At 44.1% G+C, this 27846-nt stretch overlaps 2 protein-coding genes across 3 annotated transcripts; both read left to right on the forward strand.

Annotated features, from left to right (window-relative positions):
- The first annotated feature begins 1367 nt into the window (after positions 1 to 1367).
- On the forward strand, positions 1368 to 14399 carry LOC139372320 (ATPase family AAA domain-containing protein 2-like). The gene is made up of 27 exons (XM_071112048.1): positions 1368 to 1417; positions 1587 to 1636; positions 1869 to 1968; positions 2267 to 2339; positions 2988 to 3066; positions 3165 to 3305; positions 3619 to 3736; positions 4038 to 4055; positions 4196 to 4288; positions 4882 to 4990; positions 5157 to 5272; positions 5494 to 5668; positions 5928 to 6016; positions 6138 to 6297; positions 6473 to 6563; positions 6773 to 7087; positions 7314 to 7431; positions 7572 to 7758; positions 7955 to 8140; positions 10102 to 10237; positions 10351 to 10547; positions 11119 to 11278; positions 11583 to 11705; positions 12059 to 12199; positions 13759 to 13886; positions 14064 to 14192; positions 14367 to 14399. Exons 1-27 carry the CDS (start codon positions 1368 to 1370, stop codon positions 14397 to 14399), a joined length of 3315 nt encoding a protein of 1104 aa, XP_070968149.1.
- A 3330-nt stretch (positions 14400 to 17729) lies between these two features.
- Positions 17730 to 27775, forward strand: LOC139373470 (zinc fingers and homeoboxes protein 1-like). Of its 2 annotated transcripts, none has more exons than XM_071114026.1 (3): positions 17730 to 18073; positions 23377 to 26164; positions 26429 to 27775. In XM_071114026.1, exon 2 carries the CDS (start codon positions 23416 to 23418, stop codon positions 26155 to 26157), a length of 2742 nt encoding a protein of 913 aa, XP_070970127.1. In that variant the 5' UTR covers positions 17730 to 18073; positions 23377 to 23415; the 3' UTR covers positions 26158 to 26164; positions 26429 to 27775. The 2 variants fall into 2 exon arrangements, with proteins under 2 accessions (XP_070970127.1, XP_070970126.1); XM_071114025.1 differs by lacking the exon at positions 17730 to 18073 and adding an exon at positions 20275 to 21116.
- Positions 27776 to 27846: the final 71 nt, after the last annotated feature.

Here is a 27846-nt window from a genome sequence, read left to right on the forward strand (position 1 = left end):
ATAAAAAAATCGGCCGTTTCCAGCTACAATAATCATTTACAGTGTAGACATTAATGTTAATGTGCTTTTCTTTAAAAACAAGGACATTTCTAAGTGACCCCAAACTTTTGAAAGGTAGTGTCTGTATGTAGGCAATGTCCTTGTCTATAACTGTTCCGTACTTTGTCATGTTTTTGTACGTTTTATGTGGACCCCAGGAATAATAGCTGCTGCATGTGCCGTAGCTAATGGGGATTCATAATAAACTAATCTTTCCACCCCGGGAGATGTAAAACGAACGCTGCCAGCATACGATCTGTGACGTAGGTGGCGACAGAATTCGGTCTTTTGAATTTATACAGAAGTAGTTTTGACAGCTCAGGTTTGCTAGGACCTTGTTCACAATTATATCGAGATAGACCGATGCATACCATTGTTAACATTGCACTTGTGAATAATTGACCGTAGTATTAGATATTCAACTCCATAAATGCGCACTTAATTCAACACAATGGTGATTATAGGTAGAATTTCGGACGCAGACCAATCAACAAACCAAAAGTCTTCACAACCAGACGCCGATTTTCAATCCCCGCCGAATTTACCGAGGAAGTCCGCACGCTTGACTAAGGTGAGTTGAACAATTCTAGTGTCCTCATTTGAAAACTATCAGTCACCTCAGCTCTTCGTAAAATCTGCAAATGTCAACCGATAAAAAAATATATATAACTGTTGTACATTTCTAAACTTTGTCTTAACAAACTACTACTATTTTTTTAAAAATTTGAGTTCTGCTGTTCTCTTTCTCAGGGATATGTTGATGAGAAGGAACGGCATATTATCTCCTTGGAAGAGCTAAATGAACAAACACCAGAGAATGGCAGACCTGTCAGAAAGATAACAAGGCAAGTCAGAGTACGGACGAGTTAAATATTAGGGATGTATACTGAACGAAAATATAAACACATCATGTAAAGTGTTGGTCCCATGTTTCAAGAGCTGAAATAAAAGATCTGACATTTTCCATATGTACAAAAAGCTTATTTCTCTCAAATTTGATGCTCAAATTTGTTGCGTCATACCCAAGACTCGAGGCTGTAATCGCTGCCAATGTGCTTTAAAAAGGTGAAGGGTCTGAATAGTTATGTAAATGTGATATTCAAGTTTTATGTATATACATTTGCAAAAACAATTAACCTGTTTGTGCTCTTTCATTATGGGGTATTGTGTGTAGATTGATGAGGAAAATGTCATTTTAGAATAAGGCTGTCATTTAAGAAAATGTGGAAAAAGTCAAGGGGTCTGAAATACTTGCCTAATGCACTGCATAAACATTTTGGCATGTGGTAAGCTAATGTTTCTATCCCTAAGCCAGGTATAAAGTCAAGATGCATCGTTGTCTGCAGTCTTACAGTAGCCTGGGTACCAGTCTGTTCAGGTAACGTTCCACTCCCTGTAGGCCTACTCCATGTCATTGCTGGGGTGGAATGTTAGCTAAACAGACTGGTACCCAGGCTACTGTAAGACTGCTTTTGATACCATCAAGTATTCTTCTTCTGACATTTTAAGGCAATTTTTTTTCAATGTTATTTTTGATTCCTTCCCAGGAAATCACCCAGGTTTCAGGTCAATGGGGCCAGTGAAGATGACCAAACTGGTGAGTTTAAAGCATGTTTGACATTATGATGCAAACACAATCTAGGTCTTTCCTAGAACACAACAATTAACCTATTCACCTATTTAGACATGCCATAAAAAACACACAGCAATAAAAAAAATAAAAAGAGGATGTCCCACAATTGACTCAAAAGAATCATTCACATTCACACTCATTCACCTACACGGAATTGTGAATAAGTTATGAATTGTGTTTTGAATACCTGTTCCAGAGGGGTCCCCTAGACCCGGAGGATCCCAGGGGGTTTTGAGACGCAGCACCAGAACCACCAGGGACCAACAGTCCATTATCTACGACTGCCTCATCACTGAGTAAGAAGCATCACCACAAAATCCTGATTCCCCCCGTGTGTCCTTGCTCCCTAGTCTCTTGTTTACTTCCCCGGTAGAGTGTGTAACATGGGGGATAGTCTTAATACAGGGACTATTTGGGTTATTACAGATGTCAGACGTGGGTTATTATAGGCATATTACAAATTCCTCTGCTTTCCCCCCCAAAAATAAGTACAGAATTAATGCTTATTTCATTGGGACCCAAAACCTCCACGAAGTCATGCTAAAGAAGGATACCATCAGAAGTTTTTATGTCGTCACTTGTTTTTCTCCGTAGTACTGCTGAGGCGGTCCTCCACAAGATTGATGACATGAAGATGTGCCGCCACTTGAAAAACTCAAAACAATCAGTGAGGCCTTTTCCATCTTGTGAAATATAATTTTGTCATTCAGCCACCCACAAAGGCAGGGATGACATACAGTACAGTGTATAATTTGCAAACAATAAGAAACCATTCATTGACATTGAAGACCCACACTAACTCTACCCAAACACAAGGGCTTGTTGCCCTGTAGAAATGTTTACGTAGTAACTGGCCACTTTTTCCAGGTTCTGTATCTTCTGCTACCGCACACAATCTCTTATCAGGCCATTGTAAGGGTGTTGCACCCATCTGTGGTCCACCACCCTCTCTCTCTCGCTCTCTCTCTCTCTGCCCTCAGCAGTCCTCTGTGCTGTGGTTTTGGGGAAAGTAAACACACTATTGTGATGTTGTTGCCTCATTCACCAGCAGATGACTTATAAAGGGTTTATCAGTGGCCACCATATTTGAAGAAACCGGAGTAGTAATACATTTAATTAGAATTTCACACAGTTATCCCTGGTTTATAGCCTTGAGATATGAGACTAATGCATGGAAATGACCAATGACCCTTTTGAGATTTGAAGTCTCACTGAAATATGTACCATTGTGTCATACCGGTCATTGAAAAAGGACATGGCTATACCATACCAGTTGTATCTATGAAGTTTATAGATTTTTTTTGTTAAATCGCAGATGATGTATTCTAAAGCCCAGCGAAAGAAGACTACCGACTCTCCAACAGTAAAAACTGTTTCCAAACAAGAAACTGAAGGTATGTTTCTATTGTAGTTTAGGGGAAAGCTACAGTATGTTTGACCATAACGCTCTAAACAGGAGTTCATTAACTTTTGGTCCAACACCTATTTCCAGAGTACTCTGATGACGGTGGAGACGATGAGGACGACGATGATGAGGACGACGATGATGAGGACGACGAAAACGACAATAACGGCAAGCGCTATGAACCTCGACAGAAAAAAGCGGTGGTTCGTTACCATGCGCCACTGGATGGTTGGTCCTTTTCCCATTTGAATCCCGTAAAAAGCACATCCCAACGTATGACTCTTCACTGAACTAGAGCCTTCTGAGAAATGTTCTCTGTAAATTAGCGTAGTTCCACCAATTCGGTGCCTTTTGAGAAGTGTAACTTTCATCACATTTTAACGTTGTTTAACATCAACCTTCATCAGAGCATATCTCCACAAACAATATTCTGATCTAGAAAGCAAAACTGAGCCTAGATCAACACTCCCACTGAAGTGCTTGACTATGGGCAGGGAGATCAGTGCTTATCATGTTACTCCTCTCACTGTTTCATCTGTAGAATCCAGGAATCAGCCGCCCATGTTTTTCGACCGCCAGGCAACTTCCACTAGAGGGAGCTACCGCATCAGTGCCTCAGTGCCCAGGAGTGCCTATACTACCAGCCGAAGGAGTGGCAGGTCTGCACTGTTGCTCACCCTCCCACAGTACTCTACTTCACTGGCACTTTACCAATAGTCTTAGTCCATATGTATATTACATTGGTTTTATTGTGTTATTTTTTTAGGATCAAAATCTGTTTTAACCAGAATATATTGTAGGGTCCAATAAGGCTGTGTTTCATGTGTTTGGTCTTTGTAAATGGTTCTGGTTTGTTGTCTAAGGGCTGCTCTTGTAGGACATTGTGAATATAGATTACTTTTCAATGTGAGGTTTTAATGTTTTTCATCTCTTTTCTTGTTTCACTGTTTCAAACAACAGGATTGGGTCCATAGGCAGGTGAGTCTATGGCACAATTTAAACAACTTTGGTCTAACATTTGCTATTGGGGACTGACAGCTTGGGAAGAGAGGAGCACCGTAAAGTAGTGAAGAAGTTTGTCCTTTCTCTGTCTCCTTACGGTTTGGTTTGACCCACAGGAAAAGGTATGCTTGGCACACCCGGGAAGCCAGCTCCTCTGATGAGGACGACTCCTCTGATGAGGAAGACGCAGAGCAAGAAGCCAAGAACAGGTCAGTTAACATGTCATCAGTTTGATACACTGTAACAGTTTTACTTGTCCCTACAATGGTAAAATGTTTAATTTAGTTCACAGATGACATTTCCGCTAGAAATTGGTACTACAGAAAGGATTAAACAATGTTTTGTTACATATTACATCATTTTTTATACTGATCGTCTGTTATTTGACGTCACATATTACCTTGGACACGATTCAATCATATTTAAAGGATAATGAACATGCTAGAAAAAAAGGGCCTGCTGAGCAGACCAATGATTCCCCACTCTTGAATGTTTTTTGAACTGTGTCTATGACAACATGAGTGGTGGTCGTCGATGATGTAATAATTGACGAAGGTTCCTGCTTGGTTGTTCTAGTAATATCTCCTTGGTGAGGTTCATTGGGAGCCAGACCTTTTAGAGTGAACACATGATCTTACTCATGAGTTTCTCCTATATGAGACTAACACAAGGAACAATATTAATATCTGGATTTTTCAACAAAATCTCAGTCTAATATTTTACACGAGCGGAATCCGGTGTGGTTTTGAGCTTTTGCTCAGAATAAGCTTGCCAAAACCGCACATTTTGGGATCCCTCTCAGGTGTCTGCCTCTGAATTTGCGAAAAGAGGACATTTTGGGAATCCATAAGGACAGAATGAAGATGGGTGCGAGCCTGGCGGATGTAGACCCCATGGTGATTGACCAGTCGGTACGTTCTAACATCACAGTCAGCTGAATTGAAACGTGAAATGATTTTTAAGCCATTTTTTAAATTTATTTTTTCATCTAAAAGTTGGTTTGCCTACATGCTATGGTCTTTAAATTATCTTCCTGTTTCTTCTGTGTAATGTACCAACCCTCTCTCTTCCCTCAAGGTGCGCTTTGACAGCGTTGGTGGTCTGACAAGCCACATCTCCGCCCTGAAAGAGATGGTAGTTTTCCCTCTGCTCTACCCAGAGGTGTTTGAGAAATTCAAGATCCAGCCCCCAAGGTGAGCACTTGTTTTAGGGTTGAAAAGCTAACATAGTTTATTGGGTAACTAGCAGTTGATTTACTTACTTGTGGGTGAGCAACTAGAATGGATCCTGTCAATGGATTTAAGCCCCACCCCCAACCCTAATCACAGCCTTATCCACTCATTTAATTGGCTCTTGGATCAGTTGTGTCCTTTGCAAGGATCTGTACTAAGACAATCCCTGTTGTCTATTGCAGGGGCTGCCTGTTCTATGGTCCCCCGGGTACGGGGAAGACCCTGGTAGCCAGAGCGCTGGCCAATGAGTGCAGCCAGGGGGACAGGAAGGTGGCCTTCTTCATGAGGAAGGGGGCCGACTGCTTGAGCAAGTGGGTGGGCGAGTCGGAACGCCAGCTCAGGCTGCTCTTTGACCAAGTACAGTACATTTCCTCATACAACACACTGGAGATCATTCATACAATTATCACTGGTGCGTTCAGTTTTTGTGAGACCATTGAGTCTAGTATTTGCCTATCTATCAGAATTTCCTGCTCAAATCACTATTGGTCTCTTGTTGTAAATCTGCAAAGTGAAATGCGAGGGTGGCTGGCTGGCTATACAGTGTTTTAGGGTAATGCCTATTATATAGGGATGTACTTGCACTGACCGCAAGACTCATTATTTGTACCCACAGGCCTACCAGATGCGGCCAGCCATTATCTTCTTTGATGAAATCGATGGGCTGGCTCCGGTTCGCTCCAGTCGCCAAGACCAGATACACAGGTGAGACATTTCAGCCAGTCTTCATTTCACACCAGTGAAGTCACTGCTTACAGAGACTTACCCTTGATTGCACCTGCATGCCAAACATTGTGCACTCCCCCCTTGTGGTTCCTTCCCACAGTTCCATCGTGTCCACCCTGCTGGCCCTGATGGATGGCCTGGATAGCCGAGGAGAGGTGGTGGTCGTTGGAGCCACCAACCGACTGGACTCTATCGACCCCGCCCTTAGACGCCCCGGACGCTTCGACAGGGAGTTCCTCTTTGGCCTCCCTGATCGTGAGGTAAGACTGATCCCCTGTGTGTGTATGTGTGGGGGGGGGAGAATCCTCACTTGAGTTGATATGTGTGCATGTGTAACTCCAATGTTTATCTGACTCTTCCACTGAAATCGGAGACCTACGTGCAGTTACGTTTCATTTGTGTGCTTTACCTTTGAATTTATTTCTCCAACTCCAGTCCCGGGAAGATATCCTAAAGATTCACACCAGACAGTGGAATCCTACACCGTCCGATCCTTTCCTGGAGGAGTTGGCTGATAAATGTGTTGGTAGGTGCCTAATGTATTACAAATCAACTGTAGCATTGGGGAAGTCGAGATTTCACTATAATTGTGAGAACAAAAAGGACTATGTAGTTTTGCTGTCTCATAATATCCAGACAGATCACCACAATTCATCTATCGATTTAACACAGTTCCACAGTCAATCTGACACATGCCACGTATTAACCACAACATCTTCCCACTCTGTACTCTAGGCTACTGCGGCGCCGACATCAAGGCGGTGTGCGCCGAGGCGGCCCTCTGCGCGCTACGCCGCCGTTACCCCCAGATCTACGGCACGTCCCAGAAGCTCCTGCTGGATGTGGGCTCCATCAACATCAACAGCAGGGACTTTGTGGCCGCCTTGAGGAAGATGGTGCCAGCCTCCCAGAGGGCCGTGTCGTCCCCTGCCAAGGCCCTGACCCCCGTGGTCACGCCTCTGCTGGGCCCCGAACTCACCAACGTGCTGGACGCACTGCAGAAGGTCTTCCCCCACGCCGAGCAGGGCCTCAAGAGGAAGAGGGACACAGGTGGGTCCGGGTCGCGGTTCAGTTTGGTCTGGAAACACAGTCACGGTCGTTGATATCTGGTCCCAGATTTATTTTGTGCTGTCTTGCCGATTCCTATGGTCATTGTCATGCCAATGTTGGCTATACAGCACAAACAGATGTGGGACCAGGCTAGGTCACTGTTAGAGTGGATCGTTGGTTAAGTTCAGTTGATGCAACTTCTTAATCAACTTTTTCCTTTGATCAGATCTGACAGCTAGCATTCTGGAGGATGACCTCATGTACAGTGGGGACGAGGGCCCCTCATCCAATAATTCCATCACCAAACAGACCACCACCAAAGGGAGCTTCCTCCATTTTGCCAGGTAAGGCAACCTATAAGCTACCTATAAGATACCTATAAGACGTAGATATGTAGATTAAATAAACCCCCTATTCTCGTTGTTTCCGTTCATAATCACATCCCGGAGTCTCCATTCACTTCACCTCTCGCCTCCTGTTCCAGGAGTGCGACCTGCCACCCCACCACCTACCGGCCCAGGCTGCTGCTGGTCGGGCGTCCCGGGGCGGGTCAGAGCTCCCACCTGGCCCCCGCCGTGCTGCACGCCTTGGAGAAGTTCACCGTCTACACCCTGGACATAGCCGTGCTGTTTGGAGTCAGCTGCACCTCCCCCGAGGAGGCCTGTGCTCAGGTACTGGCTGAACCGAATGTAGTCTTCTAGAAGTGAAGTGTTAACATGCTCCTCTCATTTGTGGTGGAGAGAACTATAGCCCGAAAGATGACTTCATCAAGCACATAATTACTAAGTCAAGTGCAATTTGCATCCCGAACTAAGTGCTAGGTTGGTGAGTGATAGTGTCGGTGACCTCTCGCCCTGCCTTCCCCAGGTGTTCTGCGAGGCCAAGCGGACCTCCCCCAGCATCCTGTACATGCCCCACATCCAGCAGTGGTGGGACACGGTGGGCCTGACCCTCAAGGCCACATTCCTCAGCCTGCTGCAGGACATCCCCTCCTTCTCCCCCATCATGCTGCTGGCCACCAGCAACGTGGCTCACCACGACTTGGCTGACGAGGTAGGTCTTACCTGGGCCTCCCCCGCCATATACAGTGGGGCAAACCACCTGGGATGTATCGTTTCATTGCGCTTGACTTATCAGAATTAATCACATTACAACTTGTCAATGAACGCCGTTAGGAATTAAGCTCATCGCCGATACAGTTAGGCTACTTTAAAAAGTGTGTGCAAGACTGGGGTAAAACCAGGACCAGTTTATAACAATCAGCCCAAAGCGAGATGGAAGCTGTGTAAAATGGAGCTAGGCAGGAAGCTGCTTATTCGAAGATGTAACAAACTAACCTTAAATTACAATACACAGTGCATGACAGACAAAATGAGGAAAAAAAATCCAGAAAATCACATTGTAGGATTTGTAATGAATTTATTTGCAAATTATGGTGGAAAATAAGTATTTGGTCATCTACAAACAAGCAAGATTTCTCGCTCTCACAGACCTGTAACTTCTTCTTTAAGAGGCTCCTCTGGCCTCCACTCGTTACCTGTATTAATAGCACCTGTTTGAACTTGTTATCAGTATAAAAGACACCTGTCCACAACCTCAAACAGTCACACTCCAAACTCCACTATGGCCAAGACCAAAGAGCTGTCAAAGGACACCAGAAACAAAATTGTAAACCTGCACCAGGCTTGGAAGACTGAATCTGCAATAGGTAAGCAGCTTGGTTTGAAGAAATCAACTGTGGGAGCAATTATTAGGAAATGGAAGACATACAAGACCACTGATAATCTCCCTCGATCTGGGGCTCCACGCAAGATCTCACCCCGTGGGGTCAAAATGATCACAAGAACGGTGAGCAAAAATCCCAGGACCACACGGGGGTACCTAGTGAATGACCTGCAGAGAGCTGGGACCAAAGTAACAAAGCCTACCATCAGTAATACACTACGCCGCCAGGGACTCAAATCCTGCAGTGCCAGACGTGTCCCCCTGCTTAAGCCAGTACATGTCCAGGCCCGTCTGAAGTTTGCTAGAGAGCATTTGGATGATCCAGAAGAAGATTGGGAGAATGTCATATGGTCAGATGAAACCAAAATATAACTTTTTGGTAAAAACTCAACTCGTCGTGTTTGGAGGACAAAGAATGCTGAGTTGCATCCAAAGAACACCATACCTACTGTGAAGCATGGGGGTGGAGACATCATGCTTTGGAGCTGTTTTTCTGCAAAGGGACCAGGACGACTGATCCGTGTAAAGGAAAGAATGAATGGGGCCATGTATCGTGAGATTTTGAGTGAAACCTCCTTCCATCAGCAAGGGCATTGAAGATGAAACGTGGCCGGGTCTTTCAGCATGACAATGATCCCAAACACACCGCCCGGGCAACGAAGGAGTGGCTTCATAAGAAGCATTTCAAGGTCCAGGAGTGGCCTAGCCAGTCTCCAGATCTCAACCCCATAGAAAATCTTTGGAGGGAGTTGAAAGTCCGTGTTGCCCAGCAACAGCCCCAAAACATCACTGCTCTAGAGGAGATCTGCATGGAGGAATGGGCCAAAATACCAGCAACAGTGTGTGAAAACCTTGTGAAGACTTACAGAAAAGGTTTGACCTCTGTCATTGCCAACAAAGGGTAAATAACAAAGTATTGAGAAACTTTTGTTATTGACCAAATACTTATTTTCCACCATAATTTGCAAATAAATTCATAAAAAATCCTACAATGTGATTTTCTGGATTTTTTTCCTCATTTTGTCTGTCATAGTTGAAGTGTACCTATGATGAAAATTACAGGCCTCATCTTTTTAAGTGGGAGAACTTGCACAATTGGTGGCTGACTAAATACTTTTTTGCCCCACTGTACATCACAAGTACTGTAGAGGAGTACCTTACTGGGCTACTCAACCCATTTAGCTTTTTAATTTTAATTTTAAAATTTTAACGTTCAGTTAATACTCTTTGTAGAGGTGAAGGCCCTAAATGGTCACTGAGGTAACTATTCCACAATTTGTCTCTCGCAGATCCAGACTCTGTTCCGGTTGGAGTACGGAGAAGTGCACTCTATCAAAACTCCCACCCAGCAGGAGAGAAGGAAGTTCTTTGAGAATCTCATCCTTAGCCAGGCTGCCAGGGCACCTGCTTCCAAGAAGAAAGCCTGTAAGTACAAGACGCGTATACCTTTTGATAATCACTTGGTATAATTGCTGTATGTGTCCCATCTCCATTTGAACCATCCTTCTCCTTTACCCGCTTTGCTTCCCCCGCGTCAGTGATGCATGCCATGGAGGTGCTCCCCCTTGCCCCTCCTCCTCCCCCCAGGCAGATGAGTGAGAGGGAGCGTCTGCGTCTGGAGGAGCAGGAGGAGGACACACTCAGGGAGCTGAGGCTGTTCCTGCGCAACGTCACCGAGCGCCTCTCCCAGGACAAGCGCTTCAAGGCCTTCACTAAGCCTGTGGATGTCGAAGAGGTAGGGAGAAAACACAGAAAAAGAGAGAGGAACAAGGAAGGAAGATGTGGTGTTGTCGTACTGTGTCGGGTGCCGTCTTTTGGATGGGACGTTAAATTGGTGTCCTGACTCTCTGTGGTCACTAAAGATTCCATGGTACTTGTTGTAAGAGTAGTGGTGTTAACCCCGGAGTCCGGAGTTCTCATTCTGGCCCTCAAACCATCATGGCCACCTAATAATTCCCAGCTTCCAATTGGCTCATTCACCCCCCTCCCTTTGTAACTGTTCCCCAGGTTGTGGCTTTAAATGAGAATATGTTCTCAGTGAACTTAACTGGTAAAATAAATAAATACAAATAGTCAAGATTAATTTTACTCTAATGTAAGCTGAGTGTTGAATGACCCAAACTTTACTTAACTAGCGAGTCTGAATACAAGTACATACAGTCTAAGTGAGCTGTGGTTCCTTGGGCTGCACTGTTATCACCTCAGATCTGTAGCCTCTCTCCGTTACCGACGCTCTCATCCAAAACAACCTATCAGAGTGGTATTGTCCCCCATCTTATCAATGGCTTGTGTTCTTCTCTCGCCAGGTTCCTGACTATATTAAGGTGATCAGGCATCCCATGGACCTCTCCACTGTGCTGTCCAAGGTCGACCTCCACAAGTACGTGACCGTCAGGGAGTTTGTCAACGACGTGGACCTGATCTGGAAGAACGCCCTGGAGTACAACCCTGACAGCGACCCATCTGGTATACCTACAATCATCTCCATCTCATTCAACTGAATGCTGCTATTAAATGATAACTGAAATGTAATTCTAGCCTGGTTCCAGATCTGTTTTCCGCTGTCTTGCCAATGACCGTAGGAGTTGGCAAGACATCACAAACAGATCTGGGACAAAGCTTATCTTACTCCATTGAGTATGCTACATTTATTTTTGTTAGTTATCTCCCTTCTCATTGTTCCACTGCAGTTAGTCAGCCCCGCGGATGACAAGGCCCCCTACCTTTGTCATCAATGTCTCTCTCTCGCTCTCTCTCTTTGTGTTTCCAGATCGTCAGATTCGTCACCGGGCTTGTGCCCTGAAGGACACGACCCACGCCATCATCCGTGATGAACTGGACGAGGACTTTAACAGGATCTGTGAGCAGATCAGAGAGTCACGCAACAAGAGAGGTAACAACGTTGCCGTATTGCTGGAATTTAAAAGCTACGGTAGTGACGTCCAGGTAACATCTGTAGATGCATCTATCAGTAACATTTCAACTAACTATCTCCTAACCCTTATTCTAAACCTAAACCCAACCGTAGCCTTAGCAAGCAGTTGCTTTATCAGATGGTTTGTTGATGGAATTCAAATAAAGTGTGACCAACCACTCTCTAGACGAGTTCAGCTAGTTGTCGTGTCGGTGTCTAGTGTCAGCTTCTTGAACTATTTGTCCAATGATGAGATGAACCCTATCTTATTTTCCCTGAAACGTCTTAGCTTTCACTGGCAAAGCGAATAACATGTGAATGTCTGCCAACAGGGTGCACGTCATCAAAGTTCGCCCCCTCTTACTACCAGACCTTGCCCAGAGAGGAAGGGTTCGCAGAGTCCAAGACGCCAGGCGGTAACACTGGCAAAGACGCCAGCACCCCGTTCACTGCCAACACCCCACGGCCCGCACGTAGGTCTCACCACTCTACTTCTTAACTGTTTATTGGTAGGTCATTTGTTGCAGAGGAACATCCAGTGAAAATGACATGCCTTCAGAAAGTCTTCATACTGGTAGACACTGGGCAAACATCAAGGTTTTTTTACTGCTTGATTTACAGTACGTAAGCAGTTATTATCAGTAGTAGTGTTTCAAAATGTAAGGGCAGAAAACTAATACCAGCCAGATGTGTTGCGAGGAAAGTGGACGTACCAACGATCAGGACAGGAACAGAAGGAGGAGTCTTTCCAGTTGAGTGGACCAGTCAGAAGTCCAGACCAAACAGTTTTTTAAAAAACACCATGACATGGAAGAGCAGAAATTGAGAGCCAGGGAGGAGAGGAAGATGATATTCATGGTTACAGAGAAGTCTGTCTTTCTGCCTGTCCATTTCTCTATCATGTTAAATTACCTTCTCTATTTAACCTCTTTCCTAGCCCCGTGAGAAGAAACGGCCCAAAATCAAATGGACCTCCGGCATCATAAAGAAGAATTAAAAAGAAAAGTCTTCCTTTTCTTCCAACAATGAGATCACAAACTCTGGGGAGGAAGAGGGGGATGAGAGGGATCGCATAGAGGAGGGTGAAGAGAAACAAGCTAAGCCTTTGGAGACTATTCTAGAGAACGGCTGTGGAGACTCCCCTATGGAGTGTACCTCGGAGAAGACCAGTGCCGAGGATGTGGAATAGGCCTGTGTTACAGAGCAGCTCACCACCCCCATCCGCAATGGAGACTGGCAACAGCAAGCTCAAGACCCCACAGAAGAATCACACAGGTCCAATCTGGGGTCTAAGCCGGTCCAGTGGTGGCAGTCAATGGGAGACCACCATCAGCCTGCCAGCCCTCCAGTGGAACATGACCCAAGTCCAGTTAACAACACCCCTACAAAGGAGATAGATCAGGGGGAGAAACACCACGCAAAGACCAAAGAGCCTGACATTTTGGAGGAGGACTGGGACATAGGTCTGTCTGTATTAGGGTCCAGGACACGGGCAGCGAAGCAAGCTACTGCTTCTGGCCGACGGGAATCGTTCAGTCAGTCTCACTGACCTTTGGTCTCTGGGGCTCCTGCTGTTGGAGCTCTAACTCAGCACAACGCATCAGTTAAAGGGATACATCCATCTCTTGACTTATTTAAATACTATTGTGAAAGTGAGTGCCTTTGGATGTACTGTAAATGTGATCGCCACAGCATGAGGGCGAGTGAACGCATGCAGAAAGGTTGACTTTGTTGTAAATATCAAACAACATTAATAGTGCAAATGCTTATAATGGTCTTCTGTGCCTTAGTTTGCACGTTTTTCAAAGTAACACCTCTAAGGTCTAGAATAGGAAACCATGCCCCCACTTAATGCTTCAGATCCAATGTTCGAGTAGAAACCTAATTTGCATGTTAGGAGATATGTATGTCAACACCAATTGCACATTGTGTTAGCAACAGCCTGTTCAGCCAGCAGGGGACTTCAGCTTATCAGCCCCCCCCCCCCCCCCCCCACACCCTTCTGATTGCTTCCTGTGTTTCCCTCCAACAGAGAGGCGTGTGACCCGTGCCACTAGGACTCTGGTGCAGCAGCAACAGCAGTTGATTGACGTGGACAAGGCCCTGGAGATCCTGACCCAGAAGACCCCTCAGCTGGTTGTGGACCACGACAAACTCAAGGTACTGTACCCTTCTGACCAGTCTTTTAGGTCAGGCCATGCTTCTTACAATGTACCAGAACTACAACCAGAACGTTGTAGATCAGAAATATGGGTCCCGAAAACAATCATGGTCACAGCCAAACGCTTAACCATTCATCCTATATTCATAGTGATTTGTGTAATATTTCTTGTCCAGGAATTGCTCAAAACAGCTGTGTCCAAGACTGAGGGTTATGAGGTGCATCAGCTGGAGAAGCTCTATGCGTTGTTGTGTCAGAGCATCTACAGATACCGCAAGAACTTTGATAAGACGGAGCTCGTACAGGTATGTGGCTTACAACTTATGACTCTTTCACGTCACTTGTTGTAGGAAATACAGTGCATTGAGTATGGAAACCAAAAAGATTCCCTACATTGAAATGTGTGCTTAGTTAATTGATGTGCATGTGAGTCACTTGAATGACTTAATCTTTGTTAATTTTCCTTTCATTCATTTTAGGAAATGAAGGGAGACATTGACAACTTTTCCTAACTTCGCTTGATGTTTTGCTTATTTCCATATTGTAATAAAATATGATGCATTTAAAGATTCTCTTTTTTTTCTTTACCTATTACAATGGTCCTAATCATGCATTACATTGGTCTGAAATCAGTTTTTCCATAATTTACTGTATTTGAGGCATGGACTTGAGTCAGAATTGACTTGAGACTTGCAAGTCTTACAAGTCAGTGTGTGGGACCCACAGGACCAAAACAGCTGAGAAGTTTGGCCTCGCACTTCAATGCTCCTAGTTGCTCCTAGTATGCTGTTTACTTTCTGCATATATGTCATATCGCTGAGTCTGTCTTTAATCTACCAGCTGGTGCACAAAATCTAATATTAATGGTATCCAAACACACCAAGACAGTTGTGAAGAGGGCACGACAACGTCTATTCCCCACAGGAGACTGAAAAGATTTGCCATGGGTCCTCAGATCCTCAAAAAGTTATACAGCTGCACCACCGACCGCGTCCTGACTAGTTGCATCACTGCTTGGTATGGCTACTGCTCGGCCTTCGACCGCAAGGCACTACAGAGGGTAGTGCTTATGGCCCAGTACATTACTGGGGCCAAGCTTCCTGCCATCCAGGACCTCTATATCAGGCGGTGTCAAAGGAAGTCCCTAAAAATTGCCAAAGACTTCCTCCACCCTAGTCATAAACTGTTCTCTCTGCTACCGCACAGCAAACGGTACCGGAGCGCCAAGTCTAGGTCCAAAAGGCTTCTTACCAGCTTTTACCCCCAATCCATTAGACTCCTGAACAGCTAACCAAATGGCTACCCAGACTATTTTCATTGACCCCCAACCACCACCCAATTTACCCCTACCTACATGTAAATATTACCTAGACTAAACTGTTCCACCGCACGTTGACTGCATATCCCCCCCCCCCCCTGTATATAGCCACATTGTCCCCCTGTATATACAGTTGAAGTCGGAAGTTTACATAAACTTATGTTGGGGTCATTAAAACTCATTTTTCAACCACTCCACACATTTCTATTTAACAAACTATAGTTTTGGTAAGTTGGTTAGGACATCTACTTTGTGCATGACACAAGTAATTTTTCCAACAATTGTTTACAGACAGATTATTTCACGTATAATTCACTGTATCACAATTCTAGTGGGTCAGAAGTTTACATACATTAAGTTGACTGTGCCTTTAAACAGCTTGGACAATTCCAGAAAATTATGTTATGGCTTTAGAAGCTTCTGATAGGCTAATTTACATCATCTGAGTATATTGGAGGTGTCCCTGTGGATGTATTTCTCAAGGCCTACCTTCAAATTCAGTGTCTCTTTGCTTGACATCATGGGAAAATCAAAAGAAATCAGCCAAAACCAGAAAAAAAATGGTAGACCTCCACAAGTCTGGTTCATTCTTGGGCGCAATTTCCAAACACCTGAAGGTACCACATTCACCTGTACAAACAGTAGTATGTAAGTATAAACACCATGGGACCACGCAGCCGTCATATCGCTCAGGAAGTAGATGCGTTCTGTCTCCTAGAGATGAACGTACTTTGGTGCGAGATGTGCAAATCAATCCCAGAACAACAGCAAATAACCTTGTGAAGATGCTGGAGGAAACATGTACAAAAGTATCTACAGATGAAGTCGGAAGTTTACATACACTTTAGCCAAATACATTTAAACTCAGTTTTTCCCAATTCCTGACATTTAATCATAGTAAAAATTCCCTGTCTTAGGTCAGTTAGGATCACCACTTTATTTTAAGAATGTGAAATGTCAGAATAATAGTAGAGTGATTTTATTTCAGCTTTTATTTCCTTCATCACATGTGGGTGAGAAGTTTACATGCACTCAATTAGCATTTGGTAGCATTGCCTTTAAATTGTTTAATGTGGGTCAAACGTTGCGGGTAGCCTTCCACAAGCTTTCCACAATAAGTTGGGTGAATTTTGGCCCATTCCTCCTGACAGAGCTGGTGTAACTGAGTCAGGTTGGTAGGCCTCCTTGCTCACACATGCTTTTTCAGTTCTGCCCAAATATTTTCTATAGGATTGAGGTCAGGGCTTTGTGATGGCCAATCCAATACCTTGACTTCGTTGTCCTTAAGCCATTTTGCCACAACTTGGGAAGTATGATTGGGGTCATTGTCCATTTGGAAGACCCATTTGTGACCAAGCTTTAACTTCCTGACTGATGTCTTGATATGTTGCTTCAATATATCCACATAGTTTTCCTGCCTCATGATGCCATCTATTTTGTGAAGTGCACCAGTCCCTCCTGCAGCAAAGCATCCCCACAACATGATGCTGCCACCCCGTGCTTCATGGTTGGGATGGTGTTCTTCGGCTTACAAGCCTCCCCCTTTTCCTCCAAACATAAGGATGGTCATTATGGCCAAACAGTTCTATTTTTGTTTCATCAGACCAGAGGACATTTAACCAAAAGTACAATCTTTGTCCACATGTGCAGTTGCAAACCGTAGTCTGGCTTTTTTTTATGGTGGTTTTGGAACAGTGGCTTCTTCCTTGCTGAGCGGCCTTTCAGGTTATGTCGATATAGGACTCGATTTACCGTGGATATAGATACGTTTGTATCCGTTTCCGTCAGCATCTTCACAAGGTCCTTTGCTGTTGTTCTGGGATTGATTTGTACTTTTCGCACCAAAGTACGTTCATCTCTAGGAGACAGAACGTATCTCCTTCCTGAGTGGTATGACGGTATGATTTTCCCATGATGTCAAGCAAAGAGACACTGAGTTTGAAGGTATGTCAACTTCTGACCCACTGAAACTGTGACACAGTGAGTTATAAGTTAAATAATCTGTCTGTGTCATGCACAAAGTAGATGTCCAAACCGACCTCAACCCTATAGAACATTTTTGGGCAGAACTGAAAAAGAGTGTTCAAGCAAGGTCTACAAACCTGACTCAGTTACACCAGCTCTGTCAGGAGGAGGTGTATGTAAACTTCCAACTTCAAATGTAGCCTTGTTACTGTTATTTTATGTTTATGTTTATGTTTTTTATTTTATTGTTGCAGTTTTAAGAGTGTTTAAGGGCTTGTAAGCATTTTACTGTAAAGTCTACACCTGTTGTATTTGGCGCATCTGACAAATACAATTTGATTTAATTGCATATTATTTACATCCTTTTTTATGACTTTCTTTTATTGGTCAATTTTATAATTTTCCAACATTTCACGTTAAAATTATGGGCTTTTAGGATAATTGAGAAGAGTTCAATTCTTTCAAAGATTATTTATATAATGAGCCTCTTCCTCTGGTGGTTTAATTTTTTTTCCCCCATGGAGGAAGTCGCTTTACGATGACGTTATGACGTAAAATATTTGTCATGACGCTCTGGGAGAAAAAATGACTCGTTAGATTCGATGAGCTATCGATGCCTACATCTAGGTCGGTTTTAATGCATGAACAAACCAAACAAGGCGACGTTTTGTAGGCAAAGGGAAAGGGAGTGAAAAACCAAACGAATCTCGGCGCATTCACTATTCTGCTCAGCGTCTATGGTAACAACAGATGGACTTGCTGCGCCTGTGTGCCACTGCCGGAGTCGACAGTGCATTTGTTGGTGAGGGAACGACGGCAAAGGCGGAAGAAGGCGCATCAGCAGTCAGATTGGAAGCTAAGTGGTTGTTGCAAGATGCTTGTAAACGACAGTTATCTGCACGGGTATGTAATAAAATGAACACCATGCGAAGTTAATCATACATTCACGTAATAGCTGCCATTAATAAGATTTGACTACCATTTCCCACTTTTTGCAAAATACTCCCATCCCCCCCAAAAACAGCAACATACCGTACACTCGTGACAGAGGCACAAGGGGACAACTAACAGATGAATATTCTTTGCAGTGTAACTGACTGACAAGTTGTTAAACACACTGGTAGTTAGCAGGCTAATGATACAGAAGTATTATCAATATTCCACGATTTAGGAATCAAATGTTTTATACTGCAGTTTTCTCACATCCATTTGCGTTGGGAATGCATACAGAATGCATACAGTATAAACAGCCACATATTAAGCGTGTTTTGTACAGCGCTCGCGCTATTTAAAGTCTAGCATCAATGTTGCGCGTGGAGTTTAGTCATGGCAGTGGAAACAATGCAACGACTTAATGTTTGCGTATTAGTGGAATTAAACTTGATATACATGTCCCACCACACCTACAACAATCTGTTAAAGTACACTGAACAAAAATATATACGCAACATGTAAAGTGCTGGTCCCCTGTTTCATGAGCTTAAATAAATAAAATATCCCCGAAATGTCAAATCAAACTTTATTTGTCACATGCGTTGAATACAATAAGTGTAGACCTTACTGTGAAATGCTTGCTTACAAGCCCGTAACCAAAAGTGCAGTTTAAGAAGAGTTAAGAAAATATTTACCAAACAAACTAAAGTAAAAAATAAAATAAAAAGTAACACAATAACGAGGCTATATACAGGGTACCAAGTCAGTGTGCGGGGTACAGGTTAGTTTAGGTAATTTGTACATGTAGGTGGTGGTGAAGTGACTATGCATAGATAATAATGGGGAGGGGAGAGTGTCATTGTAAATAGTCCGGTGGCTATTTGATTAATTGTTCAGCAGTTTTATGGCTTGGGGGTAGAAGCTGTTAAGGAGCCTTTTAGTCCTAGACTTGATGCTCTGATACCGCTTGCCGTGCGGTAGTAGAGAAAAGTCTATGACTTGGGTGACTGGAGTCTCTGACAATATTTATGGTCTTTCCTCTGACACTGCCTATTATATAGGTCCTGGATGGCAGGAAGCTTGGCCCCAGTGATGTACTGGGCCGTACGCACTACCCTCTGTAGTGCATTACAGTCGGATGCCGAGCAGTTGCCATACCAGGCGGTGATGTAACCGGTCAGGATGTTCTCGATGGTGCAGCTGTAGAACCGTTTGAGGATCTGGGGACCCATGCCAAATCTTTTCAGTCTCCTGAGGGGGAAAGGTTTGGTCGTGCCCTCATCACAACTGTCTTGGTATGTTTGGACCATGATGGTTTGTTGGTGATGTGGACACTCTCGACCCGCTCCACTACAGCCCCGTCGATGTTAATGGGGGCCTATTTGGCCCGCCTCTTCCTGTAAATCACGATCAGCTCCTTTGTCTTGCTCACATTGAGGGAGAGGTTGTTGTCCTGGCACCACACTGCCAGTTCTCTGACCTCCCTATAGGCTGTCTCATCGTTGTCGGTGATCAGGCCTACCACTATTGTGTCGTCAGCAAACTTAATGATGGTGTTGGAGTCGTGTTTGGCCACACATTCGCCAGTTGGTCTGCACATGCTTTGGGTACACGTCCTGGTAATCCGTCTGGTTCCGCGGCTTTGTGACTGTTGACCTGTTTAAAGGTCTTGCTCACATCGGCTACCAAGAGCGTTATCACACAGTCATCCAGAACAGCTGGTGCTCTCATTCACGCTTCAGTGTTGCTTGCCTCGAAGCTAGCATAAAAGGCATTTAGCTCATCTGGTAGGCTCGTGTCACTGGGCAGCTCGCGTCGGGGTTTCCCTTTTGTAGTCCGTAATAGTTTAAGCCCTGCCACATCCGACGTGCGTCAGAGCTGGTGTAGTAGGATTCAATCTTAATCCTGTATTGACGCTTTGCTTGTTTGATGTTTCGTCTGAGGGCATAGCTCGATGCGGATTTTGCCTGTAATCCATGGCTTCTGGTTGGGATATGTACGTACGGTCACTGTGGGGACCACGTCATCGATGCACTTATTGATGAAGCTGATGACTGAGGTGGTATACTCAATGCCATTGGATGAATTCCGGAACATATTCCAGTCTGTGCTAGCAAAACAGTCCTGTAGCTTAGCATCTGCGTCATCTGACCACTTCCATATTGAGCGAGTCACTGGTACTTCCTGCTTTAGTTCTTGCTTGTAAGCAGGAATCAGGAGGATAGAATTATGGTCAGATTTGCCAAATGGCGAGTGGGGGAGAGCTTTGTATGCATCGCTGTGTGTGGAATAAAAGGTGGTCTAGAGTTTTATTTTTTATTTTTTCCCCTTCTGGTTGTACATGTGACATTTGGTAAAACTGATTTAAGTTTGCCTGCCTTCAGTCACTGTTAGCTATGAGCACCGCTTCTGGAGGAGCATTTTCTTCTTTGCTTATGACCGTATAGAGTTGGTTGACTGCGGTCTTAGTGCCAGTATCGGTCTGTGGTGGTAAATAGATGAGGACTCTTTTGGTAGATAGTGTGGTCTACAGCTTATCATAAGGTTCTCTACCTCAGGTGAGCAATACCTCGAAACGTCTTTAATATTAGACATCGCGCACCAGCTATTATTGACAAAAAGACACACACCCCCACCCCTTGTCTTATCAGACATAGCTTCTCTGTTCTGCCGGTGCATGGAAAATCCGGCCAGCTCTATTATCCATGTCCTCGTTCAGCCACGACTCAGTGAAACATAAGATTTTACAGTTTTTAATGTCCCTTTGGTAGGATACTTGTAATCGTAGGTCATCAATTTTATTTTCCAATGATTGCATGTTAGCAAGTAGAACGGATGTCAGTGGAAGTTTTACTCGCTCGCCTACGGATTCTCAGAAGGCAGCTTGCTACCTGCGCCCTCTTTTCCTCCGTCTTTTCTTCACGCAAATTACGGGGATTTGAGCCTGCTCCCGGGAAAGCAGTGAATCCTTCTCATCAGACTCTTTCAAGGAAAAAGCTTCTTCCAGTTCTTGGTGAGTAATCGCTGTTCTGATGTCCAAAAGTTATTTCCGTCATAAGAGACAGTAGCAGCAACATTATGTACAAAATAAATAAAAGAAAGTTACAAACAGCACAAAAAAAACCTAACAAAATAGCACAGTTGATTAGGCGCATGTAAAATGTCAGCCATCCTCTTCGGTGCCATCTTATCACTTTCCATACACACAATTTCTAATTTCTCTCATTTTGCCAAATCTGTTTACATCCCTGTTAGTGAGCATTTTATCCATTGTCAAGATAACCCATCAACCTGACAGGTGTGTCATATCAAGAATCTGATTAAAGAGCATTATCAATACACAGGTGCACCTCTTGCTGGGGGACTAAAAGGCCACTCTAAAATGTGCAGTTTTGTCATTCAACACAATGCCACAGTTGTCTCAAGTTTTGAGGGAGCATGCAATTTGCATGCTGACTGTAGTAATGTCTACCCGGGGCTGTTTCCAGATAATTTAATGTTAATTTCTCTACTGTAAGCTGCCTCCAACATCATTTTAGAGAATTTGTCAGTACATCCAACCGGCATCACAACCACAGACCACGTGTAACCACGCCAGCCCATGACCTCCACATCTGGTTTCCTCACCTGTGGGATCATCAGAGGGGGAAGGGCGGGGTGCTGAGGAGTATTTCTGTTTGTAATAAAGCCATTTTAAACGATATCTTAACCACCATCGATAAGAAACATTACTGTGCAGCTGTATTCATTGATCTGGCAAAGGCTTTCAACTCTGTCAATCACCACATCCTCATCGGCAGACTCGACAGCCTTGGTGTCTCAAATGATTGCCTTGCCTGGTTCAACAACTACTTCTCTGATAGAGTTCAGTGTGTCAAATAGGAGGGTCTGCTGTCCGGACCTCTGGCAGTCTCTATGGGTGTGCCAAAGGGTTCAATTCTTGGACCGACTCTCTTCTCTGTATACTTTAATGATGTCGCTCTTGCTGCTGGTGAGTCTCTGATCCACCTCTACGCAGACGACACCATTCTGTATACTTCTGGCCCTTTGGACACTGTTACCAACCCTCCAGGCAAGCTTCAATGCCATACAACTCTCCTTCCGTGGCCTCCAATTGCTCTTAAATACAAGTAAAACTAAATACATGCTCTTCAACCGATCGCTGCCTGCACCTGCCCGCCTGTCCAACATCACTACTCTGGATGGCTCTGACTTAGAATACGTGGACAACTACAAATACCTAGGTGTCTGGTTAGACTGTAAACTCTCCTTCCAGACCAACATCAAACATCTCCAATCCAAAATTAAATATAGAATTGGCTTCCTATTTCGCAACAAAGCATCCTTCACTCATGCTGCCAAACATACCCTTGTAAAACTGACCATCCTACCAATCCTCGCCTTCGGCGATGTCATTTACAAAATAGCCTCCAATACCCTACACAATAAATTGGATGCAGTCTATCACAGTGCCATCCGTTTTGTCACCAAAGCCCCATATACTACCCACCACTGCGACCTGTACGCTCTCGTTGGCTGGCCCTCGCTTCATACTTGTCGCCAAACCCACTGGCTCCATGTCATCTACAAGACCCTGCTAGGTAAAGTCCCCCCTTATCTCAGCTCGCTGGTCACCATAGCATCACCCACCTGTAGCACGCCCTCCAGCAGGTATATCTCTCTGGTTACGCCCAAAAACCAATTCTTTCTTTGGCCGCCTCTCCTTCCAGTTCTCTGCTGCCAATGACTGGAACGAACTACAAAAATCTCTGAAACTGGAAACACTTATCTCCCTCACTAGCTTTAAGCACCAGCTGTCAGAGCAGCTCACAGATTACTGCACCTGTACATAGCCCACCTATAATTTAGCCCAAACAACTACCTCTTTCCCTACTGTATTTATTTTATGTATTTATTTATTTTGCTCCTTTGCACCCCATTATTTTTATTTCTACTTTGCACATTCTTCCACTGAAAATCTACCATTCCAGTGTTTTTACTTGCTATATTGTATTTACTTTGCCACCATGGCCTTTTTTTGCCTTTACCTCCCTTATCTCACCTCATTTGCTCACATCGTATTGACTGATTTCCTTATATGAACTGTAAATCAGCAAAATCTTTGAAATATTTGCATTTATATTTTTGCTCAGTACATATTGCAGTAAAGGCCCCCCTCTAAATTTTCTAGTAGATAGGCATTCATGTAAATTGTTTAGACCTTGAATTTCTCTCTCAATTATGTGCACATAATATGGCTCTATCTCTTGCAGGATTTAAGAATAAGCCAACTTTCAAGTTTGAGTGCCTGAATGGAGCAACAAGTCCTGAACCAAGATTTAGATAAAAAAAAAGATATCTATTCAACACAAGCTCAGATAAGACAGATAATGGCGAGCAGAAGAAAATCAACAACGCCTTGCATGGTCCCCCCTGTTCAAATGGTGGATTCAGACCCTGACATGGAGGTCGTTACAGAGGGAGACGGAGAGGCTGAGGAGGGGGCCGCTAACTGTCCTGTGGAAAACTCAACTGAAAGCATCCCGAATGAGGAGGACTCACAGGCCATCGACCACTTCATTAAAACTATGGACTCGAGTACGGCAGAAGGAGGTTATGAGTGCAAGTACTGCAGCTTTCAGACCTCACAGCTCAATATGTTTACCTTGCATGTGGACACTGAGCACCCAAATATAGTTCTAAACTCATCTTATGTGTGTGTTGAGTGTGACTTTCACACCAAGAGGTATGATGCATTGTTGGAGCATAATGCACGCCACCACCCTGGAGAAGACAATTTCACCAGGACTATGGTGAAGCGCAACAATCAAACCATCTTTGAGCAGAGAGTCAATGACTTGACCTTTGATGGCAGTTTTGTTAAGGTTGAGGAGGATGAGGACACATCCTGTAAGGGTATTGCCCTAAGCAAAACGCCAATCATGAAGATCAAGAGTAGGGCGGAGGCCAAGAAGTTTACAGGGTCACACAAAATGGCAGATTACAGTGTCATTAAAGTGGAGAGTGATGGTGAGGAAGAGACTGAGGAGGTGGTCCCCCCTCCTGTCACCCCCAATGTAGTGGCTGTGTCGACCCCTCTGACCGTTCAACCAATTCAGCAGAGCATAATGGTCAACAGCCCAAACGTGCTCCAAATAAAGACCAGTAACTCTGCCACAATGCTCCCCCCAGGGACATTGGCTCAAGTTCTGTCTGCCCTACAGAATCAGCAGACCTCCCAGACCCAGCTCCTCATCCCAGTCAGTAGTATCCCCACATACAATGGGGCCATGGACAATAATGTCCTGCTGGTCAGCGCCTACAACAGGTTCCCTTACCCATCTGTGTCAGAGATCATGGGTCTAGCAGCCCAAACCAAGTTCACAGAGGAGCAGATAAAGGTGTGGTTCTCTGCTCAGCGGCTGAAGCACGGTGTGAGCTGGACCCCAGAGGAGGTGGAGGAGGCCAGGAGGAAGAAGTTTAACGGCTCAGTGCAGGCGGTGCCACAGACCATCACTGTCATCCCAGCCAATTTTGCAACAGCAGCCAATGGCCTGCAGTCCATCTTTCAGACTTGTCAGCTTGTAGGGCAACCAGGGATGGTTTTGACTCAGGTAGGGGGTGGCAACGCTGTCCCTGTGGCCTCACCCATCACGTTAGCTGTAGCTGGGGTCCCCAACCCCAGAACCAGTGTCAGTAAGATGCCAGAATCCTCCACCACTGAGACTGCTTCTCCACTCAGTCCTGATTCCCTGGGAGCACGGCCTAAAAAATCCAAGGAGCAACTAGCAGAGCTGAAGGCCAGTTACCTGAGACGACAGTTTGCCACTGAGGCAGAAATCTCTCGGTTGATGAAGGTCACTAACCTCACCAAAAGAGCAATAAAGAAGTGGTTCAGCGATACACGCTATAACCAACGCAACTCAAAGGACCACCACGGCGTTGCCTTAAATGACATTTCAGTCAGCACCAACAGTAACGACGCCAGCAGCAGCACAGCCATTGTGATCGACTCCAGCGACGAAGCCAGTGAATCCTCTCCGACAACCCAAGGGCCCATTTATGATCCACGAATCAAGTTCCGCCATGCCTTTCCTGACTTCACACCTCAGAAGTTCAAGGAAAAGACTCCGGAGCAGCTTCTGCTTTTGGAGGCCAGCTACCAGAAGTCTGACACACCTAGCGATGAGGAGCTAAGTAGGCTTAGGATGGAGACTAAACTGACTAGGCGAGAGGTGGACGCCTGGTTCTCTGAGAGGAGAAAAATGCCAGCGGACTCTGATGGCACAGAGGAGCCGGAGAGTGAACGGATCAAAGCGCCTTCCTCTGGGCAAGAGGCTCAGACTCCACCCAGCGGCCGAAAGATAATGAAGAAAACCCCAGAGCAGCTCCACGTCCTGAAAAGCACCTTTGTTCGTACCCAGTGGCCCTCTGCTGAAGAGTACGACAAGATGGCAGAGGAGAGCGGGTTACCCAGAACCTACATTGTTAACTGGTTTGGAGACACCCGGTATGCCTGCAAGAACAGCAACCTGAAGTGGTACTACTTGTACCAGAGTGGGAAAGTTAACGAGGCAATGAACGGAGGTGAACTTAAGAAGAAGCCACGGAAACGCTTTCGAGGTTGGTCCAGGAGGACGAGGCGGCCATACCCCTGCAAACAAACAACCCCTACCATCAAAGTCAAGACGGGTAAAGAGATTTTAAAGGAGCACTACCTCAAGCATAAGGTCTTAAATGAGAAAGATTTGGATGAACTGGTGGCCAAGTCCAGTATGAGCTATGAGCAGGTGCGGGACTGGTTTGCGGAGATCAGCAGGAGGGAAGAGAAAGGCCTTGACCCTTTCAGTGACGGTGAAGAGGAGACACATGGCGACAGTGAGGCAGAGATGGAAGTGAAAGAGCAAGGGGATGTCGTCACTGATGAAATGAACAATGACAACGATAACAAAGATGATGAAAATAACAATGATGAAGTTGACAATAATGACAATGAAACCACGGGAGAGCCTCAATGTATCAAGCAATCACAGCCGGAGTCAGAGGATCAGTGATTTAAAGGTGAGTGACGATGAAAAGGATGGGTAGAATGAGCTCATGAATGAAATAATTGTATAATTGTAAAGGCATTCATTCCTTGTGTGTCCTGGATGTTTTTATTTTAACATGGCAAATCCCCCCCCCCCCTCTGAATTAAATTGGCCTAATACCACTGTAATTACCTTTTTTACCTTGATTTCCTCTTTATACAGTCAATGAGGAAATGTGAACACTTAACATGAGGTTTTCTACTTTTCTCATTTGGGATGTGTTTTGCTCCCACAGAATTCACAATGTTTGCCTACAGAAGAGGAGATGAAAAACACAGGTGAAATGTACTAAGTGTTATACTGCATGGACCAACCAGACACAAAGAAACAAGAGAAGGTGTATGATGCCAAATAATTTTAGCAAGGAATAATAGATACATACAGTATGTTTTACCTTTGTTTAAATGCTATTTGGTCTTTTGGGATATTTTAGTCATTTGACCTTGCTATCTTTACTAAATCCAAGACATGTCGATGAGGTTAAACCTCACCTTTTTCCTGTAGGTTTATGTGATAACATTTAACCGTTTTTTTTAAATTGTGAAATTGTGTCAAGGTTCAAGGGAATTTCCCATGTATTTTCTTTGATGTATTGACAAAACGGTTTTTAAAACCTCACAGATTTGTGAATATTACTTAAATCAGTGCCATGTTTTTGGTTTATGTTTTAAATGGAACCAGTGCTTTAGTTCTACAAAACTGTTTTTATATGTATTCAAGTTCTTTGTTAGTCTTAAATGACGAAATATGGCGTAAGCTTGGTTAATATTATGCTCAGTTTTTGGGGGTGTTTTTTTGTTTGTATGTTGGCTTTCCAAATGAAAAAGGCACGTGTGCTGTAATTCAGGACTTAGTAAACATTACCTCAGTCTTTTTAAGCTATGAGCTGAAGAAAGTGACTGTTCATTTTAGATGCGTTATAAAAATACACATGAAACATCTTCATTCAATTTGCTTCAGATGGCAATTTTTTCTAAAGTAAGTAACTTCCCCCCCCAAAAAAAATTACGGGTTAAAATCTTTCAGGTGTACAATGACAATTATATAGGGTGAAGATACCACAAGCACTTGGTATGGTTCCTTTATAATCAAGAGCCAATTTTACTTTAACTTTTAAAACTTTTCTTCCTCTGCTTATCTTCAAGAACTATGCTAAAATCTGGATGTACAGGTTATATGCAACTGTACATCAAATAACAATCAATTGAGGGGGATGGTGAATTGTAAGTTATTGTTTTGGTTTTCAGTAGATGGGGAACCTTAGTACAGAATTTATATGATAAGCCTTTTGCCATCCTTAATTGCTGTAATAATTGACAAGTATGATTAGTCTATTTATTATATCTTACTTTCATGAATACTTTTTATCCGAAGCTAAAATAAACTTTGTCAAGAAAATGTATTTAGTTTCAGACCAGTGGTTTTGCAGGGAAGAAACAGATTTTCAGTAGTCAATGTCAAGCTATAGGAAAACTGCAACTAACTGTAAGCCATTGAGATCAAAATGTATAATTTTGTTTGTCAGACAATACATTTGTTTGTGCCATGCTTATTAGAAATGTGGACAACACTGCCCCCTTGACTTTTGCGCAATTATTGTTCGATCTACTACAAACTCAAGTTAAGATGCATTTGCGTTCCACAATTTGTCAT

This window comes from Oncorhynchus clarkii, chromosome 18, assembly GCF_045791955.1.
Source record: "Oncorhynchus clarkii lewisi isolate Uvic-CL-2024 chromosome 18, UVic_Ocla_1.0, whole genome shotgun sequence".
Taxonomy (NCBI): Eukaryota; Metazoa; Chordata; class Actinopteri; order Salmoniformes; family Salmonidae; genus Oncorhynchus; species Oncorhynchus clarkii.